The sequence below is a fragment of the Mytilus edulis genome, chromosome 5 (assembly GCF_963676685.1).
Source record: "Mytilus edulis chromosome 5, xbMytEdul2.2, whole genome shotgun sequence".
Lineage (NCBI taxonomy): Eukaryota > Metazoa > Mollusca > Bivalvia > Mytilida > Mytilidae > Mytilus > Mytilus edulis.
This window is the reverse complement of record NC_092348.1, coordinates 7,574,730-7,601,530: the sequence shown is the minus strand read 5'-3', so window position 1 is coordinate 7,601,530 and position 26,801 is coordinate 7,574,730. Positions and strand designations below refer to the sequence as shown.

Below are 26,801 nucleotides of genomic sequence, written 5' to 3'. Positions count from 1 at the left end.
AATATAAAGCTTTTAAGAAGTTAGCTAACGCTGCCACCGCCAAATCACTATCCCTATATGTTGAGCTTTCAGCAACAAATGTCGCAGGCTTCACAAAAACAACAATAATGAAGTAATTGTCACAGTTTTCATTATATTTATTTACATAATAAATATGGGGATGATCTAGTTGTTATCTATATGCCCATAAAATGTCCAGTAGTCTGTATTTTATATCTGATCATATCTAGCTCATACAGGTATTTGTCTTGGAACGGTATCACTCACTAATATTCTGTCAAATGACAAAGAACTTTTTCCAACATCACATTAAAAGCCTTGACCATTCATATCTGGAAAGAAAAACATTTATTATTATAAATTGTGTTAATTTGTCAAATTTAGTGGAAATGTCAATTGAATACTGTGACATCAAAGATGATACTTTCATGACTTTAAAAGTGTAGCAACTTATATGTATAGACAAACATAACTTCAGAAATTCCTCAAAACAAAGACAATATCAATGAATACACTTAAATTCAATGTGAGAGGTAAATGTATATATATATATTAGCAGTATCATAGCTTTGTCATTTAGTGCACACTTTCAGTATTATGCAGTTCAAGACCAAGTTTTGAAACCAAAGAAACTTTGATAAAAAAAATCCTAGTATAATCAAAAATTAAAATCACAGGTAAACATGGTAAACAACATAATGTCCTGTATAAGAATCTCTGCCAATTCTGTGAAGCCATATGCATGGAGTAGCAGATTAATAAAAGGCAGTGGCTATTCGTCCGGCAAGCCGGACAAATAGCATTTGTACGGGTTTTCGCTATTTGTCCCGCCAAAAATATAATGATGAAGATATAACATCGTGTTTTGAAGGTTTTAAATAAAGCACGAGTTGTTTCAAAATATATTAGCTAACATCATTTTATGAAAAAGATCTCATTCTAATAATAAAAAAAACTATACATTTGATTCAGATTTTTTTGTTCTAATATCCTAAAGTTGGGTTAGGGAGGGCAGAAATGATTCTCTCTTTTGTTCTTCTGCCTATGAATTTCCTGTAAAGCAAATAGTCGAGCCAATCATTATTGGCTTCATCTTTGAATCCAAAAAATCCTGAATTTATTGTTTCTGTGAAGTTTGGTTAAAGTAAGGTCCTCATATGATTATGCACGATCCTTCATTTAAATTGTTCGGCGATTTTTATTTCATAGGAAATTAGAGAAAAGGTCAGGCACGTGTAACCTGTCCCCAAAAGTAGGATTGTGTTTTCGATAAGATTTTTTTAGAAAAAAATGTGTATTAGATACAACAGAAAAAAGGGGGGATTCCCCAACCCTGGTGTCTTATTCCCAGTCCAGGCATATCAGTATGTTCATATATCTCCGTTGTAGTATAACTGAAAATAATGCATGATATAGTACTTTTTTCCGAATGCGTCCATAAGGTAAATGGGGGTAAATCATCAATTTCACTTTGATTTCAGGCTTATTCCTCACAGTTAACATGTACAAGTACACACCCGTGATATCGCGGGTCCGTGACTGAATTAAAGTATATAACTTTGCCTAAGCCTTATTTTAGTAATTAGTATTGTCATCTGATAAAGTCATGTCGATTATAAGATACACAGTTTTCTCTGCTTTCAAATCTTTCTGCTTGAGCCCGTCGATCTGGAACTTATCAATTATTCAGTGGTAATATTAATTATTTGGAAAACAAAAGGTCCTGGCTATCACGGAATGGAGTATTTTTTAATCAACACCGTTGTCCTATATTCGTTATCTTAGAAAGTCTTGCTGATTGCTGAATAAAACTACAATAGGGAACAATTTGACAATGATTGAATTTAGTAGTGTCAGCCCTTTGATTATGACCCGTGTATATAGCAAAATCCTAAATACACCGTTTGGTGGTGCGCCTGTCAAATGCGGAACGTACAGATAAGGTAATAGCTAACAGGTGAATATACTATTGGTATCGGTATCGGATTCGACCCGGAACTTGTTAATTATTGACAATATTAATTATGTGGAAAACAGAAGGGTCTGGAGTGGTGTAATTTTTAATCTACACCATTGTCCTATATTAGTTATATATAGAGTTGAATTCTTTGACTTGTCGTTTTTACCCGCCGTGATGACGGCTGACAAATTGGACCTCGTAATTTTAGTATTATAGATACGCTATTGTTCTGGAATCACTCCTATAGAAATTTGTTTAAAGCAATCACATTCTCTCTGGTTTTCTCTATGACATCTCTAAATATAAATCACGATCTCCAATTCTCAAAACGTTCATTGCATACGCGCGTGTGTTATCCGACACCGCGTGTGTTATCCGACACCTCATCCGGGACACTTTCCGCGTCACATGACACTTTTATTGATATCGAAGGTTTGCGCATCTGCAGACGGATGGCCGGACGAATAGAGATTTTTAACTATTCGTCCGGCTAGCCGGACGAATAGACACTCCGTTAATAAAACGTAGCAAGGACAACTACACCAACAAATATTAATAGTAGCCCAGCAAGACACGGTCAGGTGACACAATAAATATCTAATTAAATTTACCTCATCTGATCTGTATTTGTGTTTTGATTTCTCTGACTTTGATGGTTTTCCTTTGTTTGTTCGACTCACTTTCTTCTGCTGGTTTTTGTCTGTTGGTTTCTTAACATTAAGCAATGGATGGATTTCTGAAAAAATTAATAAGGAAGATATCACAACTGACAGCTTATCCATTGAATAATGCCCTAACATATTATAACATTCTTGAATTCAGTAAAGTTAATGCAGAGTTAGTTTTTAATTATCCTTATTCTTATCTTAGATGTCCTGCCCCTTGCAAAACATTATTCCTCAGTGAATTTCAGATGCTGAAGATCTGGAGATTATATAAACAGTTCAGGCAAGAAATTGCCTAAACCTCAAAAATACAGCAAAGTCATGATCAGTTATACTCTTGATGATTTTTGTAACAGTCTAACTGTCTTATAATGTAGACAAATCAGATCTGATATATTTTGTCAACACTATTCACCAGCATCTTTTGCTTGTGGAGTGAATTCAATTAATAGTGACGTGCTAATATTATGAACAAGATGCTCCATGGAGCCTGATTTGCTTATCTAAAAAAAAATATGGCATATTGAAATTTTTGTTAAAATCTGGAGCATAAGGAAGGTTGAAGCACCTGAGATCACCCCTAGTTTTTGGTGGGGTTCATGTTGCTCAGTCTTTAGTTTTCTATGTTTAGTCTTGTACTATTATTTGTCTGTTTGTCTTTTTATTTTTAGCCATGGCATTGTCAGTTTATTTTCAATCTATGTGTATCTTTCGTCTCTCTTTGATTGATATCTCTTAACTTTTTGTTCCTACCTTCTGATGGAGCATTGGGAAGGTTGATTGATATCTATTAACTTTTTGTTACTACCTTCTGATGGAGCATTGGGGAGGTTGATTGATATCTATTGACTTTCTGTTCCTACCTTCTGATGGAGTATTGGGGAGGTTGATTGATATATATTAACTTTTTGTTCCTACCTTCTGATGGAGGATGGAGCATTGGGGAGGTTGATTGATATCTATTGACTTTTTGTTCCTACCTTCTGATGGAGCATTGAGGAGGTTGATTGATATCTATTGACTTTTTGTTCCTACCTTCTGATGGAGTATTGGGGAGGTTGATTGATATCTATTGACTTTTTGTTCCTACCTTCTGATGGAGCATTGGGGAGGTTGATTGATATCTATTGACTTTTTGTTCCTACCTTCTGATGGAGCATTGAGGAGGTTGATTGATATCTATTGACTTTTTGTTCCTACCTTCTGATGGAGTATTGGGGAGGTTGATTGATATCTATTGACTTTTTGTTCCTACCTTCTGATGGAGCATTGGGGAGGTTGATTGATATCTATTGACTTTTTGTTCCTACCTTCTGATGGAGTATTGGGGAGGTTGATTGATATCTATTAACTTTTTGTTCCTACCTTCTGATGGAGCATTGGGGAGGTTGATTGATATCTATTGACTTTTTGTTCCTACCTTCTGATGGAGCATTGGGGAGGTTGATTGATATCTATTAACTTGTTGTTCCTACCTTCTGATGGAGCATTGGAAAGGTTGATTGATATCTATTGACTTTTTGTTCCTACCTTCTGATGGAGCATTGGGGAGGTTGATTGATATCTATTAACTTGTTGTTCCTACCTTCTGTAAAGCATTGGAAAGGTTGATTGATATCTATTGACTTTTTGTTCCTACCTTCTGATGGAGCATTGGAAAGGTTGATTGATATCTATTAACTTTTTGTTCCTACCTTCTGATGGAGCATTGGAAAGGTTGATTGATATCTATTAACTTTTTGTTCCTACCTTCTGATGGAGCATTGGGGAGGTTAATTGATATCTATTAACTTTTTGTTCCTACCTTCTGATGGAGCATTGGGGAGGTTGATTGATATCTATTAACTGTTTGTTCCTACCTTCTGATGGAGCATTGGAAAGGTTGATTGATATCTATTGACTTTTTGTTCCTACCTTCTGATGGAGCATTGGTGAGGCTGATTGATATCTATTGACTTTTTGTTCCTACCTTCTGATGGAGCATTGGGGAGGTTGATTGATATCTATTGACTTTTGTTCCTACCTTCTGATGGAGCATTGGGGAGGTTGATTGATATCTATTGACTTTTTGTTCCTACCTTCTGATGGAGCATTGGGGAGGTTGATTGATATCGATTAACTTTTTGTTCCTACCTTCTAATTGAGCATTGGGGTGGTTGATTGATATCTATTAACTTTTTGTTCTTACCTTCTAATGGAGCATTGGAGAGGTTGATTGATATCTATTGACTTTTTGTTCCTACCTTCTGATGGAGCATTGGTTAGGTTGATTGATATCTATTAACTTTTTGTTCCTACCTTCTGATGGAGCATTGGTTAGGTTCATTGATATCTATTAACTTTTTGTTCCTACCTTCTGATGGAGCATTGGTGAGGTTGATTGATATCTATTGACTTTTTGTTCCTACCTTCTGATGGAGTATTGGGAAGGTTGATTGATATCTATTGACTTTTTGTTCCTACCTTCTGATGGAGCATTGGGGAGGTTGATTAATATCTATTGACTTTTTGTTCCTACCTTCTGATGGAGCATTGGTGAGGTTGATTGATATCTATTGACTTTTTGTTCCTACCTTCTGATGGAGCATTGGGGAGGTTGATTGATATCTATTGACTTTTTGTTCCTACCTTCTGATGGAGCATTGGGGAGGTTGATTGATATCTATTAAATTTTTGTTCCTACCTTCTGATGGAATATTGGGGAGGTTGATTGATATCTATTGACTTTTTGTTCCTACCTTCTGATGGAGCATTGGTGAGGTTGATTGATATCTATTAACTTTTTGTTCCTACCTTCTGATGGAGTATTGGGGAGGTTGATTGATATCTATTGACTTTTTGTTCCTACCTTCTAATGGAGTATTGGGGAGGTTGATTGATATCTATTGACTTTTTGTTCCTACCTTCTGATGGAGCATTGGGGAGGTTGATTGATATATATTGAATTTTTGTTCCTACCTTCTGATGGAGCATTGGTGAGGTTGATTGATATCTATTGACTTTTTGTTCCTACCTTCTGATGGAGCATTGGGGAGGTTGATTGATATTTTATGACTTTTTGTTCTTACCTTCTGACGGAGCATTGGGGAAGTTGATTGATATGTATTGACTTGTTGTTCCTACCTTCTGATGGAGCATTGGGGAGGTTGATTGATATCTATTGACTTTTTGTTCCTACCTTCTGATGGAGCATTTGGGAGGTTGATTGATATCTATTGACTTTTTGTTCCTACCTTCTGATGGAGCATTGGAAAGGTTGATTGATATCTATTAACTTTTTGTTCCTACCTTCTGATGGAGCATTGGAAAGGTTGATTGATATCTATTAACTTTTTGTTCCTACCTTCTGATGGAGCATTGGGGAGGTTAATTGATATCTATTAACTTTTTGTTCCTACCTTCTGATGGAGCATTGGGGAGGTTGATTGATATCTATTAACTTTTTGTTCCTACCTTCTGATGGAGCATTGGAAAGGTTGATTGATATCTATTGACTTTTTGTTCCTACCTTCTGATGGAGCATTGGGGAGGTTGATTGATATCTATTAACTTTTTGTTCCTACCTTCTGATGGAGGATTGGTGAGGTTGATTGATATCTATTGAATTTTTGTTCCTACCTTCTGATGGAGCATTGGTGAGGTTGATTGATATCTATTGACTTTTTGTTCCTACCTTCTGTAGGAGCATTGGGAAGGTTGATTGATATCTATTGACTTTTTGTTCCTACCTTCTGATGGAGCATTGGGGAGGTTGATTGATATCTATTGACTTTTTGTTCCTACCTTCTGATGGAGCATTGGGGAGGTTGATTGATATCTATTAACTTTTTCTTCCTACCTTCTGATGGAGCATTGGTGAGGTTGATTGATATCTATTGCCTTTTTGTTCCTACCTTCTGATGGAGTATTGGGGAGGTTGATTGATATCTATTGACTTTTTGTTCCTACCTTCTGATGGAGCATTGGGGAGGTTGATTGATATCTATTGACTTTTTGTTCCTACCTTCTGATGGAGCATTGGGGAGGTTGATTGATATCTATTGACTTTTTGTTCCTACCTTCTAATTGAGCATTGGGGCGGTTGATTGATATCTATTAACTTTTTGTTCTTACCTTCTAATGGAGCATTGGAGAGGTTGATTGATATCTATTGACTTTTTGTTCCTACCTTCTGATGGAGCATTGGTTAGGTTGATTGATATCTATTAACTTTTTGTTCCTACCTTCTGATGGAGCATTGGTTAAGTTCATTGATATCTATTAACTTTTTGTTCCTACCTTCTGATGGAGCATTGGTGAGGTTGATTGATATCTATTGACTTTTTGTTCCTACCTTCTGATGGAGTATTGGGAAGGTTGATTGATATCTATTGACTTTTTGTTCCTACCTTCTGATGGAGCATTGGGGAGGTTGATTGATATCTATTGACTTTTTGTTCCTACCTTCTGATGGAGCATTGGTGAGGTTGATTGATATCTATTGACTTTTTGTTCCTACCTTCTGATGGAGCATTGGGGAGGTTGATTGATATCTATTGACTTTTTGTTCCTACCTTCTGATGGAGCATTGGGGAGGTTGATTGATATCTATTAAATTTTTGTTCCTACCTTCTGATGGAATATTGGGGAGGTTGATTGATATCTATTGACTTTTTGTTCCTACCTTCTGATGGAGCATTGGTGAGGTTGATTGATATCTATTAACTTTTTGTTCCTACCTTCTGATGGAGTATTGGGGAGGTTGATTGATATCTATTGACTTTTTGTTCCTACCTTCTGATGGAGTATTGGGGAGGTTGATTGATATCTATTGACTTTTTGTTCCTACCTTCTGATGGAGCATTGGGGAGGTTGATTGATATATATTGAATTTTTGTTCCTACCTTCTGATGGAGCATTGGTGAGGTTGATTGATATCTATTGACTTTTTGTTCCTACCTTCTGATGGAGCACTGGGGAGGTTGATTGATATCTATTGACTTTTTGTTCCTACCTTCTGATGGAGCATTGGGGAGATTGATTGATATCTATTGACTTTTTGTTCCTACCTTCTGATGGAGCATTGGTGAGGTTGATTGATATCTATTGACTTTTTGTTCCTACCTTCTGATGGAGCATTTGGGAGGTTGATTGATATCTATTGACTTTTTGTTCCTACCTTCTGATGGAGCATTGGTGAGGTTGATTGATATCTATTGACTTTTTGTTCCTACCTTCTGATGGAGCATTGGGGAGGTTGATTGATATCTATTGACTTTTTGTTCCTACCTTCTGATGGAGCATTGGGGAGGTTGATTGATATCTATTGACTTTTTGTTCCTACCTTCTGATGGAGTATTGGGGAGGTTGATTGATATCTATTGACTTTTTGTTCCTACCTTCTGATGGAGCATTGGTGAGGTTGATTGATATCTATTAACTTTTTGTTCCTACCTTCTGATGGAGTATTGGGGAGGTTGATTGATATCTATTGACTTTTTGTTCCTACCTTCTAATGGAGTATTGGGGAGGTTGATTGATATCTATTGACTTTTTGTTCCTACCTTCTGATGGAGCATTGGGGAGGTTGATTGATATCTATTGACTTTTTGTTCCTACCTTCTGATGGAGCATTGGGGAGGTTGATTGATATCTATTGACTTTCTGTTCCTACCTTCTGATGGAGCATTTGAAAGGTTGATTGATATCTATTAACTTTTTGTTCCTACCTTCTGATGGAGCATTGGGGAGGTTGATTGATATCTATTGACGTTTTGTTCCTACCTTCTGATGGAGCATTGGGGAGGTTGATTGATATCTATTGACTTTTTGTTCCTACCTTCTGATGGAGCATTGGGGAGGTTGATTGATATCTATTGACTTTTTGTTCCTACCTTCTGATGGAGCATTGGGGAGGTTGATTGATATCTATTGACTTTTTGTTCCTACCTTCTGATGGAGCATTGGGGAGGTTGATTGATATCTATTGACGTTTTGTTCCTACCTTCTGATGGAGCATTGGGGAGGTTGATTGATATCTATTGACTTTTTGTTCCTACCTTCTGATGGAGCATTGGGGGGGTTGATTGATATCTATTGACTTTTTGTTCCTACCTTCTGATGGAGCATTGGGGAGGTTGATTGATATCTATTGACTTTTTGTTCCTACATTCTGATGGAGCATTGGGGAGGTTGATTGATATCTATTGACTTTTTGTTCCTACCTTCTAATGGATCATTGGGGAGGTTGATTGATAGCTATTGACATTTTGTTCCTACCTTCTGATGGATCATTGGGGAGGTTGATTGATATCTATTGACTTTTTTTTGTTCCTACCTTCTGATGGATCATTGGTGAGGTTGATTGATATCTATTGACTTTTTATTCCTACCTTCTGATGGAGCATTGGGGAGGTTGATTGATATTTTATGACTTTTTGTTCTTACCTTCTGACGGAGCATTGGGGAAGTTGATTGATTTGTATTAACTTTCTGTTCCTACCTTCTGATGGAGCATTGGGGAGGTTGATTAATATCTATTAACTTTCTGTTCCTACCTTCTGACGGAGCATTGGGGAGGTTGATTGATATCTATTAACTTTCTGTTCCTTCCTTCTGATGGAGCATTGGAAAGGTTGATTGATATCTATTGACTTTTTGTTCCTACCTTCTGATGGAGCATTGGAAAGGTTGATTGATATCTATTAACTTTTTGTTCCTACCTTCTGATGGAGCATTTGGAAGGTTGATTGATATCTATTGACTTTTTGTTCCTACCTTCTGATGGAGCATTGTGGAAGTTGATTGATATCTATTAACTTTCTGTTCCTACCTTCTGATGGAGCATTGGGGAGGTTGATTGATATCTATTAACTTTCTGTTCCTACCTTCTGACGGAGCATTGGGGAGGTTGATTGATATCTATTAACTTTCTGTTCCTACCTTCTGACGGAGCATTGGGGAGGTTGATTGATATCTATTGACTTTATGTTCCTACCTTCTGATGGAGCATTGGGGAGGTTGATTGATATCTATTAACTTTTTGTTCCTACCTTCTGATGGAGCATTGGGGAGGTTAATTGATATCTATTAACTTTTTGTTCCTACCTTCTGATGGAGCATTTGGGAGGTTGATTGATATCTATTGACTTTTTGTTCCTACCTTCTGATGGAGCATTGGGGAAGTTGATTGATATCTATTAACTTTCTGTTCCTACCTTCTGATGGAGCATTGGGGAGGTTGATTGATATCTATTAACTTTCTGTTCCTACCTTCTGACGGAGCATTGGGGAGGTTGATTGATATCTATTAACTGTCTGTTCCTACCTTCTGATGGAGCATTGGGAAGGTTGATTGATATCTATTGACTTTTTGTTCCTACCTTCTGATGGAGCATTGGGGAGGTTGATTGATATCTATTGACTTTTTGTTCCTACCTTCTGATGAAGCATTGGTGAGGTTGATTGATATCTATTGACTTTTTATTCCTACCTTCTGATGGAGCATTGGGGAAGTTGATTGACATCTCTTGACTTTTTGTTCCTACCTTTTGACGGAGCATTGGAAAGGTAGATTGACATCTCTTAACTTTTTGTTCCTACCTTCTGATGGAGCATTGGGGAGGTTGATTGATATTTCCTGACTTTTGGTTCTTTTCTTTTTAGGTGATGGAGCATTACTTGATTGACTATGACCTCTTTTTTTCTCATTCTGACTTTGATCTTCAGGTGCCTGTTGGGAATAAAATAAAAAATACATTTGCATTAAAATAATTCCAAAGTATACAAAACATGGTATTCCCAACAAATCTAACATGAAACAATAATGATAAAAAATAACTTGCTTCTTGAAACTTTCTATACATGGTTAAGTTTTGTGTTCGTCTGTTCCATGTTTTAACCCCACTTAAGTTACTTGGATATAGTTGTGTAACTTAAGTGGGGTTTAAACATCGACATCATTGTGACATCAGTTTTATTGGTAGACAGAGTAGTTGGAAGTAACACAGACTTCTGGCAGGAAAAATGGTAATCCTTTTTGGATTAAGAGTCAAACAAACCTTGACATAAATAGGGTTTCACACAAACCTCAGCTTTGACAGGCTATTGATTCCTGTGGATGAAATATTAGACCAAACAGCCCCTTAGACACCTTTGGGCAGGTTGATATCTTAAGATGTTTTATTATCTGTTTAGTGTTTTACAGGTTCAATCTCATGATGACTATTACGAATTAGCCACAATACAGAGACAATAACTTATTCAACTCTTATTGTTAACGTAACATATTGTAACGACATATGATTATTATGCTTTGTATGCATAACATCTCTAGTCAGGGCTATTCCAGAAAAAAATGTATTGGAAGGCACATTGTATTAATAATACATGGGTGATAGGTATCAGAGCAACTTTTCACACTATAATGCAATATAATTCTCAATTACAATTGTCTGGGTGGCGGGTGCTGACAAAAACTGCCTTCCAACCCCCCCCCCCCCCCCCCCCCCCCCTACATTTTTTCTAAAATAGCAGTATAGTAAACAGTTTGAAATATACACATGTCTTTCTACAAAAGCAAAGTACTACCACAAAACCCAAACAATCACTATATCCCACACAGCATTATTGATTTAGTTTGTCTAATAGAACCCCAATTTGTTATCCCAAAATAAAGCAATGTTGAAGAAGCTATGTTGAAGGTGAAAACTATATGGCTTTGGTATGAGTAGTTATTTTACGTACATTAGTATCTGTAGTAGATGGCCAACCTTCCTCTGGTTCATCTATCTCTGGTGTTACTTGTAAATACAACAAGGCATCATCATCTTCATCTTCTTCATCACTGTAATCAAATTATCAGGCAAATTCAAAAATCATCAGTCTCAACTTAATGGCAATACTATTACAAAAATTATACACAGCTTTATATTCTTTTTAATTATTTTTTTTACTAATTGAAAAGCATAAATGTATCACTTATTAATTTATTTAACTCCATTTGTTTGTTACTTTTGTTAACAGAGATACTTCCTTAAGGTAGGATATTTGATTGAAAACAGCTTCATCAAATACTCATATTTTCAAATTATATCAATTCCAATATAAATATTTGCATGAATGACTGAAAGGTGGTTTGGGAGGTTGGGGAGGAGGACAGAGAATGATTGTTTTGTATAGTTTTATTTTTGGCAGAAAATAAGTTTTATTTATAAACAATATCTTATTCAAAAAACAAATAAATAAAAAACAAGTACAGCAATATAATAATTGTAAAACTAGTATTATAAACATAAAGACTGTGTATTCTAATGTAATAATTTTGAATCAATGGTTCTGATTGGATGACAATAAGCATAACAAGTGGCTCTCAAGAGCCTGAATCGCTAACCTTAATTCTTTTGGTTAAATCTCTCATCAATGATTATTTTGGCTTTTCAATTTATTTAAATGTTTTTTGGATCGTCCTATTTTCTTCAAAAGCCAAAAAAAATAATCATTTTCTCCTATGTTCTATTTTAGCCATAGGAGCTATGTTTCTTGACATACAAGGAAATAAAATATAAAATTTATACTAGATACTCTAAAACTCATTTAGCCTAAGTTTGGCTGAAATTGATACAGCAGTTTCAAAGGAGAAGATTTTTTAAAGTAAGTCAACATGATGAACAAATTGTGAAAAAAGTCTTTAAAGGGCAATAACTCGTTAAGGGGTCAATTGACAATTTTGGTCAAATTGACTTAATTGAAGATCTTACTTTGCTGAACATTATTGCTGTTTACAGTTTATTTCTATCTATAATTATATTCAAGATAATAAACAAAAACAGCAAAATGTCCTTAAAATTATCAATTCAGGGGCAGCAACCCAACAACAGGTTGTCTGATTCATCTGAAAATTTCAGGGCAGATAGATCTTGACCTGATAAACAATATTACCCACGTCAGATTTGCTCTAAATGCTTTTAATATAATAATCGGGACAGGTGAGCTAAAAATCTATCTCCATGCCTGTCACTGAGGAAGCCAACATCGAATTCTAGAATGTATTGACATGTATTTTCTCCAACTATAAGCAAAAATCCCACATTTTGCACTGAAAATCCTATTTTTATCTAATTTTATCAAATTTTGAGGTGATCAAGAAGTCAGAAAACACCCAGGGTTTATGTTTGACACGTAGTTTAAGTGCCAAAGAAGATAACATCATTTCACAGAATTTTTTATGTTTGATGAAAATATTACACTGAAAAATGACTAAATAAAGTTAAATGATTTGTTATTTCCACTTCATGTTGCCGATTAAATTAATTTGCAACAGTAAAACTGCTGATGTTTGTCTGTAAAGCTTCAAATTTTATACATTACAGATATCTCTTTATACATACCTGCTGACAAATGCCTGTATAGGTTCTATAGCTGTTACATCCACCTCAATGTCCTCATCATAGGGTCCTAAAATACATGTTTCATATATGAAATTATCAATTGTTGTTTTTATATTTACTCAGAAAAAAGTAAAATGTTAAGAATTATTAATCACATAATTGGAAATAGACAAAAGTGGCAATAGGATATCTGATTTTCAGGATGAAGTTTCCTCAACATATTATAAATAATTCCGTGCATTACGTTTGCACGCATAACCATAACATTTGCGTGCAAAAATGAATATGTTTGCGCACAGCTTTTGATTGCATTTGCATGCATTTATTTGACAGGTAAACTCAGGTAAATATAGGTAATAATTCTTATTTATTCAATGATTTACAAGCACAAAGTCTCTTACTCAACAACGAGAAGGTGGAAGTGGGATTTCAAGCAGGATAAGTCCGTTTTATTAATTTTTTTCATTCCCCATTTTGTTTTGTTTTTAAAAGAAACTCCATGTGTGTGTCTTGACGCAACTTTACAAACTAACTTAAATCATTTACTAATTTAAAGCGATCTCTTTTGTTGAAACACTATTACTATTCACTTTGAAATATTCACAAGAAGTTACATATATGTCTTAAGCTATAACTGATTTATCATAGTTTTTTTTATTTTTTCTTAAAATCCATATGACCAATATATAATTTGAAACCAATATCTTCAAAATTTATAATTCATAATCATATTTATTATGAAAATTAACAAATTATAGTCATTTATATTTTTTTGAATTATTTTCATTTATATTATCTTTATTTTTTTCCTGAGTTTACCCGTTAAATAAATGTGTGCAAATGTAATCAAAAGATGCGCGCAAATGTAAATAAATTTAATCCCTAAATGCATGCAAATGTAATGCGCCAAAATAATTACCTAAATGAAATAAAGTAAGGTCGACATATGAAAGAAATGTCGTTTGTAAGGTACTGCAAAGCAGAATCACATAGATTTTAACATCAGCTTAAACTCCCTGAAATATAACGTAAGAAAATGTCATAGGAAAATGAAAGAAGTTTCAAATATCTAAACTACTTTACATTTATTTATTTCTACTTGTACTCGTTAGAGTTTCTTCTGATTTATGTTTTACGTCTTTCTACTTGTAGTCATTAGAGTTTCTTCTGATGTATGTTAATAGTAGACTGAAAGCTTTCTGTTTCTACGCTACCTTTTGTTTCTTCTTTTTCTTTGTCTTCATCCTCGATATCAAATTCTGATTCTCTTTCTTCATATTCTACATTCTCGTCTAGTTCTTTAAAATCTGGTGCAAATGCACTCCAGTTTTCCTACAAACATATTAATAGTCTTTAAAATCTGGTGAAAATACACTCCAGTTTTCCTACAATACATATTTGAAATAGAGTATCTGGTGTAAATGCACTCCAGTTTTTATACAAAACATGTTAATATGGTATCTACATCCCTCGACCCATATCGGCCCTCGGCTAAAGCCTCGAGGCCGATATGGGAGTCTCTGGATGATACCAGGGCCAATATGGAAAAGGCCATGTTATAATCTATACATATTTCACCATCAATATTGTATTAACTCCTCACTAATGTTTACAATGTATATTTACCACTTGATTCTGAGCCCATATAGATACCAGACCACTGGATATGGATGCTATAATAGGTCTAACAGGATGCCACTGAAATTAAATATACGATTATTAATTAAGTAAACACTATAGTTTTATAAAATGATATTCCTCAAAGTAACAATTTTGGTATATTTTTTAACTTATCTTTACTTCTGCATTAAATGGTTCTTGGTTGTAGGGATATTTTGATAGTCCCTTCCTACCCTCCCACACACATGACATATGGAATATCATAAGTTCTGTATCAAGAGGGTGGGCTTTGAGAATTCAGTCAAAGAGGTATCACCATAAAGACTGACACAAATTTTGCAGTTAAGAACATTAATTATTTCCTTTTTTACATCATTTATTTGTAATTTGGGAGAAGAACTGAACACATTAGATTTAAACTAATAATTCCATACATTAGTCTAAAACAGTCATTTTGATCAATCATCTGAAATGTCTGACCAAAAAATGATTGAGTCATGTTCAGCCCTACAGTCAATTTTTAGACTTAAACTCTGTGGTAAATTCAGCATTATTTTATTAACAGTGTATTAATCAATTTAGTTTTTAAGGAATACAAAATTTTCTTGTTTCGTTTTAAGAAATAAAATGATTATACAAACCACAACATCCAATAATAATTCTCCTTTTGTTCCATGTAATATTTTGACTAAGTTTCCCACACTTTTTTCCCACATATACAAAGAATGTTGTCTCGCTGATCCAGCTACAATGTATTCACCATCTCCAGAAAAACAACATTTCTTCCATAATGTTCTGTAATGCAAATTGAAAAATAATAATAATATGATACTATAAGTTAAGGTTGTACCAACACTTTCACTAAAATCAATTTGGCTCGGTTAATTTTCATTAAATTTAGTCATTTTCTTTGATCCTTTAACAAAAATATATAAATTTCAAAAATTTTGTCAGAAAAATTACACTGGTTATATAGCAGTTTGACAAACACCAATTTTGATCATTGAGAAGCTTAATTTTCCTTTTACAACACAACATAATTAAAACGTTTAGCTGACTTTACAAAGTTATCTCCCTGTAGTGTTAGGTACCACTTTAAATCAAATTGAGAATGTCTCTATGGGCCACAGATGCCCCCATTTATGCTTGAGTCAACTTCATGCTTCACCTAGTTTTGTGATTAGAAGCATTGTGTATAAGTTTCATAACATTTGGTTGAGATAGAGAACTGAAATGAAAAATTCAGCAATTTTTGTGTTTATAAAATGGCATTACTCATGAACGGTAAAAGTGATGCCACCCTATTTCAAATTTGATCTATGTTTTGTTGTATTAAACATTGTGTGTAAGTTTTATAACATTTGGTTGAGACAAACTACATCATGAGAACGGAACCAGTTTTGGTGACATACAAAACAGGCAGAGGGACAGACTGCACTGACAAGTGTAACACTTAAGGCCTGCTCTACCACAACAGGGACATAAAAAACTAATGTAAAACAACTGATGGTATCAACGTGAATGGTGAATATGATTTTATACTCTAGTGAAAGTGCTAGTAGAATATGTTAATGGTAGTTAATTACTTGTTAACGAGATCTTGTAGTTTCTGTACAGGTTCTGGTTCCCCATCTTTACCACAAGCCAATACTTCACCACATTCATATACTCGGATTATTCTGTCCGCTGAATTTACCAGGAAACAACTAAAAAAGAGAAGATGGGTTATCAGAAAATTAGTTTCTGCTGCGAATTATCACACGTCTATGTTCTTTGAATCAATTAATAATTACCAAAAACCTTAATTGGTATCACACGTCTATGTTCTTGGAATCAATTAATAAAGACCAAAACCTTAATTGGTATCACACGTCTATGTTCTTTGAATCAATTAATAAGGACCAAAACCTTAAATTGGTATTACATGTGTATGTTCTTTGAAACATTTAATAAGGACCAAAACCTTAATTGGTATCACACGTCTATGTTCTTTGAATCAATTAATAAGGACCAAAACCTTAATTGGTATCACATGTGTATGTTCTTTGAAACATTTAATAAGGACCAAAACCTTAAATTGGTATTACACGTCTATGTTCTTGGAATCAATTAATAAGGACCAAAACCTTAATTGGTATCACACGTCTATGTTCTTTGAATCAATTAATAAGGACCAAAACCTTAATTGGTATCACATGTGTATGTTCTTTGAAACATTTAATAAGGACCAAAAACCTTAATTGGTATCACACGTCTATGTTCTTTGAATCAATTAATAAGGACCAAAACCTTAATTGGTATCACACGTCTATGTTCTTGGAATCAATTAATAAGGACCAAAACCTTAATTGGTATCACACGTCTATGTTCTTTGAATCAATTAATAAGGACCAAAACCTTAATTGGTATCTATGTTCTTTGAATCAATTAATAAGGACCAAAACCTTAATTGGTATCACACGTCTATGTTCTTGGAATCAATTAATAAGGACCAAAACCTTAATTGGTATCACACGTCTATGTTCTTTGAATCAATTAATAAGGACCAAAACCTTAAATTGGTATTACATGTGTATGTTCTTTGAAACATTTAATAAGGACCAAAACCTTAATTGGTATCACACGTCTATGTTCTTTGAATCAATTAATAAGGACCAAAACCTTAATTGGTATCACATGTGTATGTTCTTTGAAACATTTAATAAGGACCAAAACCTTAAATTGGTATTACACGTCTATGTTCTTGGAATCAATTAATAAGGACCAAAACCTTAATTGGTATCACATGTGTATGTTCTTTGAATCAATTAATAAGGACCAAAACCTTAATTGGTATCACATGTGTATGTTCTTTGAAACATTTAATAATTACCAAAACCTTAAATTGGTATTACATGTGTATGTTCTTTGAAACATTTAATAATTACCAAAACCTTAAATTGGGATCTATTACAGCTTTTTTAGCAAGTACATCATAATGATCATTTGTTTAAAGTTTTATGTTGATGTGACTTCAATTTCACATCAAACTATCTTAAACCAAAACTTTAACTTGATGAAAAACAGACTTACAGATGAATGCATACAGACCAGAAAAGGTAATTCTACCACCTATGGTAGGTGGGGCATAAAAATATCAATTAAAAAATAAATAATACCTCAAGAATTCAGATGCTGATACTTTATCACTTCTGACTAAACTTTTTTTTTATATAAATAAGGCCGTTAGTTTTCTCCTTTGAATTGTTTTACATTGTCTTATCGGAGCCTTTTATAGCCGACTATGCAGTATGGGCTTTGCTCATTGTTGAATGCTGTACGATGACCTATAGTTGTTAATGTCTGTGTCATTTTGGTCTTTTGAGGACAGTTGTCTCATTGGCAATCATACCAATCTTCTTTTTTTATATTTAACTTTTGTGGAATAAAATTAAAGATGTTCTCTTTTTCTTTTTTTAAACTAGAAAACTTTTGAAGCCATTTTTTCACAGCTCGTTCTTCATATGCAGAAAATCAACATTTTGCTTCTATAAGTTTATTCTAATGTGTGCCATATGATCAAGCTTTCACATAAAAATATTGAAAACATTGTACTTCTTTTGTTACTATTTATATAAGCAATTATTCTTACCTCCCCCTTCTTGCAAATTCTATAGATTTAATTGCTGTTGTATTTAATGTTCCTGTTGTTACCCTAAATGATGCTAGTAACTTTAAATCTGATACAGAAAATACAAGGATCTGAAAAAATATAAACAATAAAATTAATATCTGTTTTAAAATAGTCTTGAAATCACTAGTAGAGCAACGACAACAAATAAAACAGCATAATATCCATCAATTAGTCATTTATTAGATAATTTCAATACATGTGTAAATAACTAAGGGCTATTCCAGAAAAAAATGTATGGGGGGTTGGAAGGCAGTTTTTGTCGGCACCCGCCACCCAGACAGTTGTAATTGAGAATTATAGTGCATTATAGTGTGTAAAGTTGCTCATCACCCATGTATTATTAATATAATGTGCCTTCCAACCCCCCAACCCCCCATACATTTTTTTCCGGAATAGCCCTAAGAATAACACAACAGTATTATTTACCATTCATGCCATATACATATTTCCTCTCTGTCAGGGAATAAAAAATTTAAAATGCAACATTACATTCTGAACTAAATATATTATCACAATCACATAATATAAAGTAATAACCATCAAATGTTATGTCATATTTAATTTGTATTTCAATGTTAACATTCAAATAATTTCAAATTGCTAAAAGGGACCTAGACTTTGAGACTTTCATACTTTGGATTCATTTATTTACGTGGGTGATGAAAACTTGCATTTTTCGTGGAAATTTGAATCTATGATTTTGCCGATCTCTGCATACAAAATCTATGTAAAATTTGTAATAAGTTGAACATTTAAATTGATGGTTCACTTGTAACCACAAAACCCACACAAATTGATATTCAACATAATAAATCCACCTGAGTATTTTGTGCAATACCTGACCATGCACCTGACAAAATGATAAGAAAGTAAGAATAAGATTTATAACAAAAATGTGTTCACTCCAAGACTCATCGACAAACAATAGAACATTGTTTAGTTGGTATATTTTGGTCAAATTTGTAAATTCTCATATGATTAGACATATGAACAATGATATAAAACATTTTACATATATCAGTGTCTATATTTTGCCATAGTTTCTAACTCTATAAAGATACCTTAATTTGACCTGACAAGAATCTTTCATGGTAGCTTAGGTCTAGTACTAGAAAATGTAAGACTTGAAAATAAAAGACACTAATGCGTAAGATTTGAACAGAATCATCTGAGTAAAAGATGAGAGAAAATCTTACCAAAGATTATCTCAGATTTTCAACTCTTGATTTTAAAACTATTAAAAATGTTCAAATGGATTCAGAATTTTTCAGAAATTGCACAAATAGGAGTATGCACACTATCTCACTCAGCAGATTGCCTGAGCAAGGAATAGCTCATCCCATAGTGACCCATCCTTTCTTTTGCATTTAATTTTTACAGACAGACTCACCCTTCCTTTAGCATTTCCTGTATAAATGTTTGTCCCTCGTCTGTCATATGATGCAACGATGTTTAAATCTGACTACAAAGAAAGAAAAAAATTACAGCAAAAAGTATGAAAATTTGACTACTATGCATTTATTAATTTTTGTTGACACTAATATTAATGGACTGATAGAAGGTTTTTTTTCCTTTGCATATCTCAATTGTAGTTTTGACAAACTCTGCATGTAAATAAACCTACCATTTGAAATAAAAAATAATAAGTGATTCATTGCATTATTTTCATTGTTTTAACAAATACCAACTTTCTGTTTTTGTTTGAATAAATTTTTCACTGTTGCATTTTAAAAGGGAACTAACTCTAAAAGTCACAAGAGTGCACACACTAAAATGTCTCGCCTTCTTTACTAATCATTGATATTATGTTGATAATCCTAAGTATAAAGTTTTATTACAACTGTCACATAAACTTAACATAACCAAGATAGCTAAACAAAGATCAATGAACCATGAAAATGAGGTCAAGGTCAGATGAACCATGCCAGGCAGACATGTACAGCTAACAAAGCTTCCTTACAACAAATATAGTTGACCTACTACTTATAGTTCAAGAAAAATAGACCAAAACACTGTGCAATGAACCGTGCAATTGAGGTCATGGTCAAATAAAACCTGCGAGACTGACATATAGATCATAATATATTTCCATACACCAAATATAGTTGACCTTTGGCATATAATATTAGATAAAAAGACCAAAACTTAAAAACTTAACTTTGACCACTGAACCATGAAAATGAGGTCAAGGTCAGATGACATCTGCCCGCTAGACATGTACAACTTACAATCATTCCAATCTAATTAAAAACCGATCTCTCATCGCTCCTGTTTATGATATGTCGCGTGGGAGATCTAACGAAACCGGCTTTGAGGTCACATGTGAGTGAACTAAAAGTCATGAATTTATAAAGATATGCAAATGAGTTGACGACCTATTAATAAGCCAATCAAAAAAGTTTATGAATTATTATGACTGACGATTTTGTCGTAAATAAAATGAGTTACATCCCTTTGCCTTACGTTAAACTTACAAGATTGTGGAAGACTCAATTTCATTGGTCGAAAAAGACACACCTACGAGGTCACTCACATGTGACCTCAAAGCGGGTTTCGTTAGATCTCCCACGCGACATATCAGAAACAGGAGCGATGAGAGATCGGTTTTTAATTAGATTGCAATCATTCCATACAACAAATATAGTAGACCTATTGCATAATGTATGAGAAAAACAGACCAAAACACAAAAACTTAACTATAACCACTGAACCATGAAAATGAGGTCAAGGTCAGATGACACCTGCCAGTTGGACATGTACACCTTCCAGTCCTTCCATACACCAAATATACTAGCCCTATTGCTTATAGTATCTGAGATATGGACTTGACCACCAAAACTTAACCTTGTTCACTGATCCATGAAATGAGGTCGAGGTCAAGTGAAAACTGTCTGACAGGCATGAGGACCTTGCAAGGTACGCACATACCAAATATAGTTATCCTATTACTTATAATAAGAGAGAATTCAACATTACAAAAATTCTGAACTTTTTTTTCAAGTGGTCACTGAACCATGAAAATGAGGTCAAGGACATTGGACATGTGACTGACGGAAACTTCGTAACATGAGGCATCTATATACAAAGTATGAAGTATCCAGGTCTTTCACCTTCTAAAATATAAACCTTTTAAGAAGTTAGCTAACGCCGCCGGATCACTATCCCTATGTCGAGCTTTCTGCAACAAAAGTTGCAGGCTTGGCAAAAATTCTGAAATGAAATGTTCAAGAAATTGCTTGAAGCAAGAAATTAAAACAAGATTGGTGACACAATTTTTTCTTTTTATTTTCTTGAAGCATATTATGATACACATCTTTTAATATTTTATTTAAAAACTCTGTAAATATCTATCATGGAATGGAATTCTAACTTGATCTATAACTTGTCATCGACGTGGTGTAAACTACATAAAATAACAAACAAACCTACCACTAAGTTCTAACAATTTACTAAAGAAAAGGGAAAAAAATTTAAAATGTAATTCATCTTAATACAATGTCTTTTACAAATCTTTTTAAAAATGAGGTTTTTCCCTTTGAACAGAAATCTAGTAATTAATAAGTATCAAAAATTTTTTAATCGTGAAAATCAAACTTGACCTGTAACTTGTCATGATAAAACAATACACCAAATATAAAATCAATAAATTGAAGCATGAAGGAAAAAATAGTCTGGAAAACTGATTTGCCAGAATGACGGGTGGACAGACGGTAGGGGACTAACAATGGTATCAATAATTTTGGAGTGTAAACAAATCTTTATAGGTTTTAGATGAAATACATGCTCTTGGTATCCTTTTAATACTGTTGACAGTTATAATGTTTCTACTCTCTACACTACACTTCCACACAATCTTATCAAGAAAAAGTTTTCATATTTAATTAAATGGTCTTTTGAAAAATCTCATTGCCAATTTATCTGCTGTTACTCGTTAAAAGCCTTTTTCTGTAACAGAAAATATATGTGTACGTTTCGGTGATAAAGTGTATCGACAAGTAGTAGGTATTCCTATGAGCATTTACTGCGCCTCTTAAATAGCAGATGTATTCCTGTAATGCTTTGAATCTTTAGTTTATGATCAAACTCCGTAAATACACGTCATTATTACATTTGGTTGATACATTCAACAACACATACTGCTATCTTTTTGTTAAATATCCCAGAGTTATCTAAAATATACTACCGAAATTTAACCAAAGGAACTTACTTTAACTAAATCTAACATAAAGATTTAATCAAATATGTTTTTTAACATTTTTTATTCACAAAGAAGTGTATTTTCATAAATGATCTATGCAACTTGAAGCTTGAAAAAAAGCATGGTGACCCATACCTTTTATCCTATTTTTGTAAAAAGCAGGGTAAAACCTTCATTTTGACAAAGTATAAACATTTTACCAAAGAAAATATATATACATGTACCAATGAACCACCTTAAACATACCGGTACAATTATCAATCATTCATAACAAAAAATTGAATACATGCATCATCGTCAAGAGGAATAACTATATACATGTACTAATAGCATAGTCAAGCAGGAATAACTTAGTACTTACATCATCATCAAGAGGAATAACTGAGTGTTTTCCATCAATCTCCATTTTAACTGCAGGATGTTTCATTGGACATACTAAAAACTGTGTTCTACAAAAAAAGTTAACTCACTTTTGAGCTACAGTAAAATGGTAAATTCAAAATGTAATGTGGCTAAAAAAAATCCTAACATATCAATATTCATCTTCAAATTATTCCTAACACACAATGATGGAAAAAGCACTCATAGAAAATATTAAACAACTTTTTTTATAGGATGTCTCTTAACACTATCAATATTGATAAATATTCTTTATGTGTGACCTGTAATTCACAGTTCATGTGTGACTCTTAGAATGCATGTATCATTTGTTATATAGTTACCTATATCTAGGATGGAATTGTACTTTCAGGATAGGGGAGGGAAATCTGTATGTTTTATCACACTCCCCCTCCACAACATCCCATACTGATACTGTATTATCTGTGGCTGCACTCAGTAATTTATGTCCATCTCTACTCCAACTGAAAAATTAATATTTGTTAAAATTGTATTCAGATATCACATGCATATTCAAAGAATGATAGTAATATTTCAATGACTGGTGTTCTTTCGAGAGAAAAAAATAATATATATACATAAACTACAACCAAAGGGTTTCAAATTTCAAGTGCAACAATCGATAAAAAATATTTGATATATTTGGTACATACCACAACGTACAAACTGGATGTACATGAGCACTGATGATTTTGGCAATCCCTCTCGTAAGGAAATCCCACACAACAATACGTCCATCATTACATCCCACTGCTAATAATGTCCCATGTCTATTGAATGCACATGTTATAGCTATACTAACACAATCTAATGCTCCGTCAAATTCCTTTGGGAAGAAAAAACAATGAGATGTACCGGGATATAAAAAAAATGTAAATGAATACACTGAATATACATATTTTTTCAAATCTAAATCTAGAATGAGAACAAGGAAAATGCTATGTCTAAAACGGTACTATTTATATGCCTGATATGCATCATGATAATGCGATGCTATCTGAAGTGGTTTTCTTATAGATAATGTTATGGATGTGATGGTATAATTTTTAGAATTAAGATGGTATTTCAATTTCCCCTGTTTACCAAGATGCTAAATGAAATATCTGTGGAGAACACTGGCTTGCTATTCTAAAAAGTTAAAAAGGGCCATAACTCTAGAACGATAAATGACCATGGTGACTCATTAATTAAATTCAAATTTTGTCTGCTAGTTTTGTTGTCTTATCATTGTGTATGTTGTGTATGTGTTTCTAAGTTATTGTACCTATACACTGTATGAAAACATTTGCAATTTTCCAAGTTCTAAGGGGCATAACTCTTTAAGGGTTAATGACTCACTGCCCAAATTTGAATTTTGTCTGCGTTTCCTTTCTTAGCTTAATCCATTGCAGTTCATAAAATTTGCACAATGCAAACTCAAGTTACAGAAATGAAAATGAGACAGTCAATTTTAACATTTAAACCTTTCGTACCGAATTATCCTTATGGCACCCTAGAGCGCGAGCCGAAATTATCCTTTTGGCACCACAGAGCTGAGGGCGAAATTATCCTTAAGGATACATAGATTTCTATTTTTAGACGGTCACAGTGTGAACAGTAAAAGTAACGTTTATACATGTTTCTGGGCCCATTTGCTCTATAGATGTTATGATAAACACCAAATGCATTCGACATTTTAGTATCAGGCGTAAAAACGCTGTCAAAAAATGTTTTTTCAAAGAATATTGAGGGAAAAAAAAAACCTCATGAAAAACAAAATGGCGGAACCAAAAACAAACATGGTCAGGAGTTTCATTTCAAGTTGAAACATTTAGAAAACTTAACCTGCGGTCATGAAAGTCGTTTAACTTGTACAAAAGTAATGTATTTATGTTCATTTAGAGTTGTGTGAAGGATATTTGTAAAACAACCTGAAACCAAGACTTTGATTGTCGTCATCAGTTACATGATTGTAAATTGTTATTTCTCCCTGCCGTTTGACAGTCAACATTTTTTATTACCGATTGAATCAGAGTACAATAGTTGTAGACACTCTTGACAGTCTGTGATGCTACAGGTTTTATTTCTTTACATTGAAAAGCTGTATTGCAGTATGAAGGTCGACAAAACAACAGTACACTTTCATTTAAAATAGAACCGGATATTGACAAATTGACAGCTGAGTCTATAAAAAGTGCGGTTCATAAAAACATGTGTTGTTATATCTCAGAGCTTTATAATTTAACAGAAAAGTGGTTTTGAAAGATGATAATATTCTGCAATCTTATTCGTATTTTGATAGAGTATAAATTATTTTCCAGATGTATCTCATCTTGTAACAGGTTTTTAAAAGTCTGGTAGTATACAAAAATTTGAAAAGTTGTTTTGAAAAACAAATTTAATTCTGTTGATAAAGAGTAAAAAAAACCTGAAAGATGCCAAGATGATTATTTTTATGTAACAAATTGTTTTTATTCTCATTTTTCTCTGAAAGAAAACAGTCAAAAAAGGGAAAGGAAAAAAATATGTTTAATAGAAGGAAAGGGAACATTTTATTTTTATTTCAGAATTGGGAAAGAAAACATCTATTTTTTTTGCTGAAGGGAAGTGATTTTTTTCCAAAAGTGATATAAGGTGTTGTTGCTTCTACTGATTATTTTTAAGGTGGCACAATTTTTTTATTATAAAATATTACTGTTACTGTATGTTTCTGAAAACAATAGGGGTTTAATTTTTTGTTGTTGAAAACTATGTCCTGGTTGCCTACACTTCAATATAATTTTGAGAAAACACTTCTGCTAAACATAATTTACCCAACTTCATATTTAAACATATTTACTTACCTCTGGATAGTTCTGTCCAAAAGATTCTGAAATTACAAGAAACAAACATTCATTTAACATGTTTAAGGAATGCAATGCATTCACTGTGCATGTCATTATGTAATTTTGGGTCTCATAGACTAAAAAGGACTTTATTTTTCCTGAATCAGCTGGTAATTTTAATATACACATCTCTGTTACCCAGACCAGAGTTTAAACTAGAATGGGTACTATGGGGTCCTGGTTGGTCAAAGTTGCTCCCGATTTTGACCTGGAGATCAATCTTCTTACATCTATTGGGTTTGCTGTTCCTGCGAGCAGCCTGGTGGTTCTCTCTGAGTACTTCAGCTTCCACCACCATATTAACAGTTTCTCATTGGTGTCCTAACACTTCCTGGTGTTGGGGTGGGAATTGTCCTTGTAAATATTGAACATTGTAAATATGTTAGTGACATATCTCCATTAATCCTGATAGGGAGTGTACATGGATTTCACTGTACCTTGCAATAGGAGGGATCTACGTACATGCATAGTGTTGGATCTGGGGGGGGGGGGGGGGGGGGGGGGGGTCGAAACACTGTTTTTTTTCTCGGGACGATCAATACATTTGAATGGGGACATATGGTTGGAACCCATCTTTTGAAAATGACTGGATCCGCCCTGATATATCTATAATATGCTAAACTTGATCAGTATATTCGAGATGTAAACAAAACATTTGTTACAATGACATAATCTGAAAAGCTATAAAAGCAGTGTTAAACTCATATTGCATTGTAGCTTTCCAAAATTCAGTGTATCTATATGAATTTTATATGCTTGATCAACAAACAGTTGTGTACATTGACATTTAATTCATAATTTTACAAACCTAATAGTTCTAAATTCATTTTGACCGCTTTCCGGAAGTTTTGAAAATGAAATGCTGTGGGATCAAAGACGGTAAAGGATAAATTCCGTGGTAGAAAAATAGAGTTTATAAACAAGAATCTTAGATGACACGCTTATTTTTTTATTTCTTTGGGGTATTCTATGATTAAAAGGGGGGTTGAAATGTTTTGGGTGATGTACGCAAATATATATTTAAAGCAAATGACCGGCTTAAAATTTGAAATACA

At 33.6% G+C, this 26,801-nt stretch overlaps 1 protein-coding gene across 1 annotated transcript; it reads right to left on the bottom strand.

Moving 5' to 3' along the window:
• Positions 1–122: 122 nt before the first annotated feature.
• Positions 123–26,616, bottom strand: LOC139525388 (retinoblastoma-binding protein 5-like). The gene is made up of 16 exons (XM_071320700.1): positions 26,555–26,616; positions 25,705–25,730; positions 23,536–23,708; positions 23,206–23,346; positions 22,845–22,932; positions 19,676–19,747; positions 18,244–18,353; positions 16,199–16,318; positions 15,254–15,407; positions 14,619–14,690; positions 14,207–14,324; positions 12,993–13,059; positions 11,350–11,449; positions 10,207–10,336; positions 2,572–2,696; positions 123–332 (listed from the first exon to the last, which is right to left on the bottom strand). Exons 1-16 carry the CDS (start codon positions 26,571–26,573, stop codon positions 327–329), a joined length of 1,521 nt encoding a protein of 506 aa, XP_071176801.1. The 5' UTR covers positions 26,574–26,616; the 3' UTR covers positions 123–326.
• Between the last annotated feature and the right edge of the window lie 185 nt (positions 26,617–26,801).

Bases quoted from the DNA above. Each gene is read 5' to 3' on its own strand.
- LOC139525388 (XM_071320700.1), bottom strand. The intron at 23,347-23,535 runs GTATGTACCAAA...TTAATTTTTCAG, and splicing joins CATCCAGTTTGTACGTTGTG to TTGGAGTAGAGATGGACATA. The intron at 19,748-22,844 runs GTAAGTACTAAG...CTTTCTTTGTAG, and splicing joins TTATTCCTCTTGATGATGAT to TCAGATTTAAACATCGTTGC.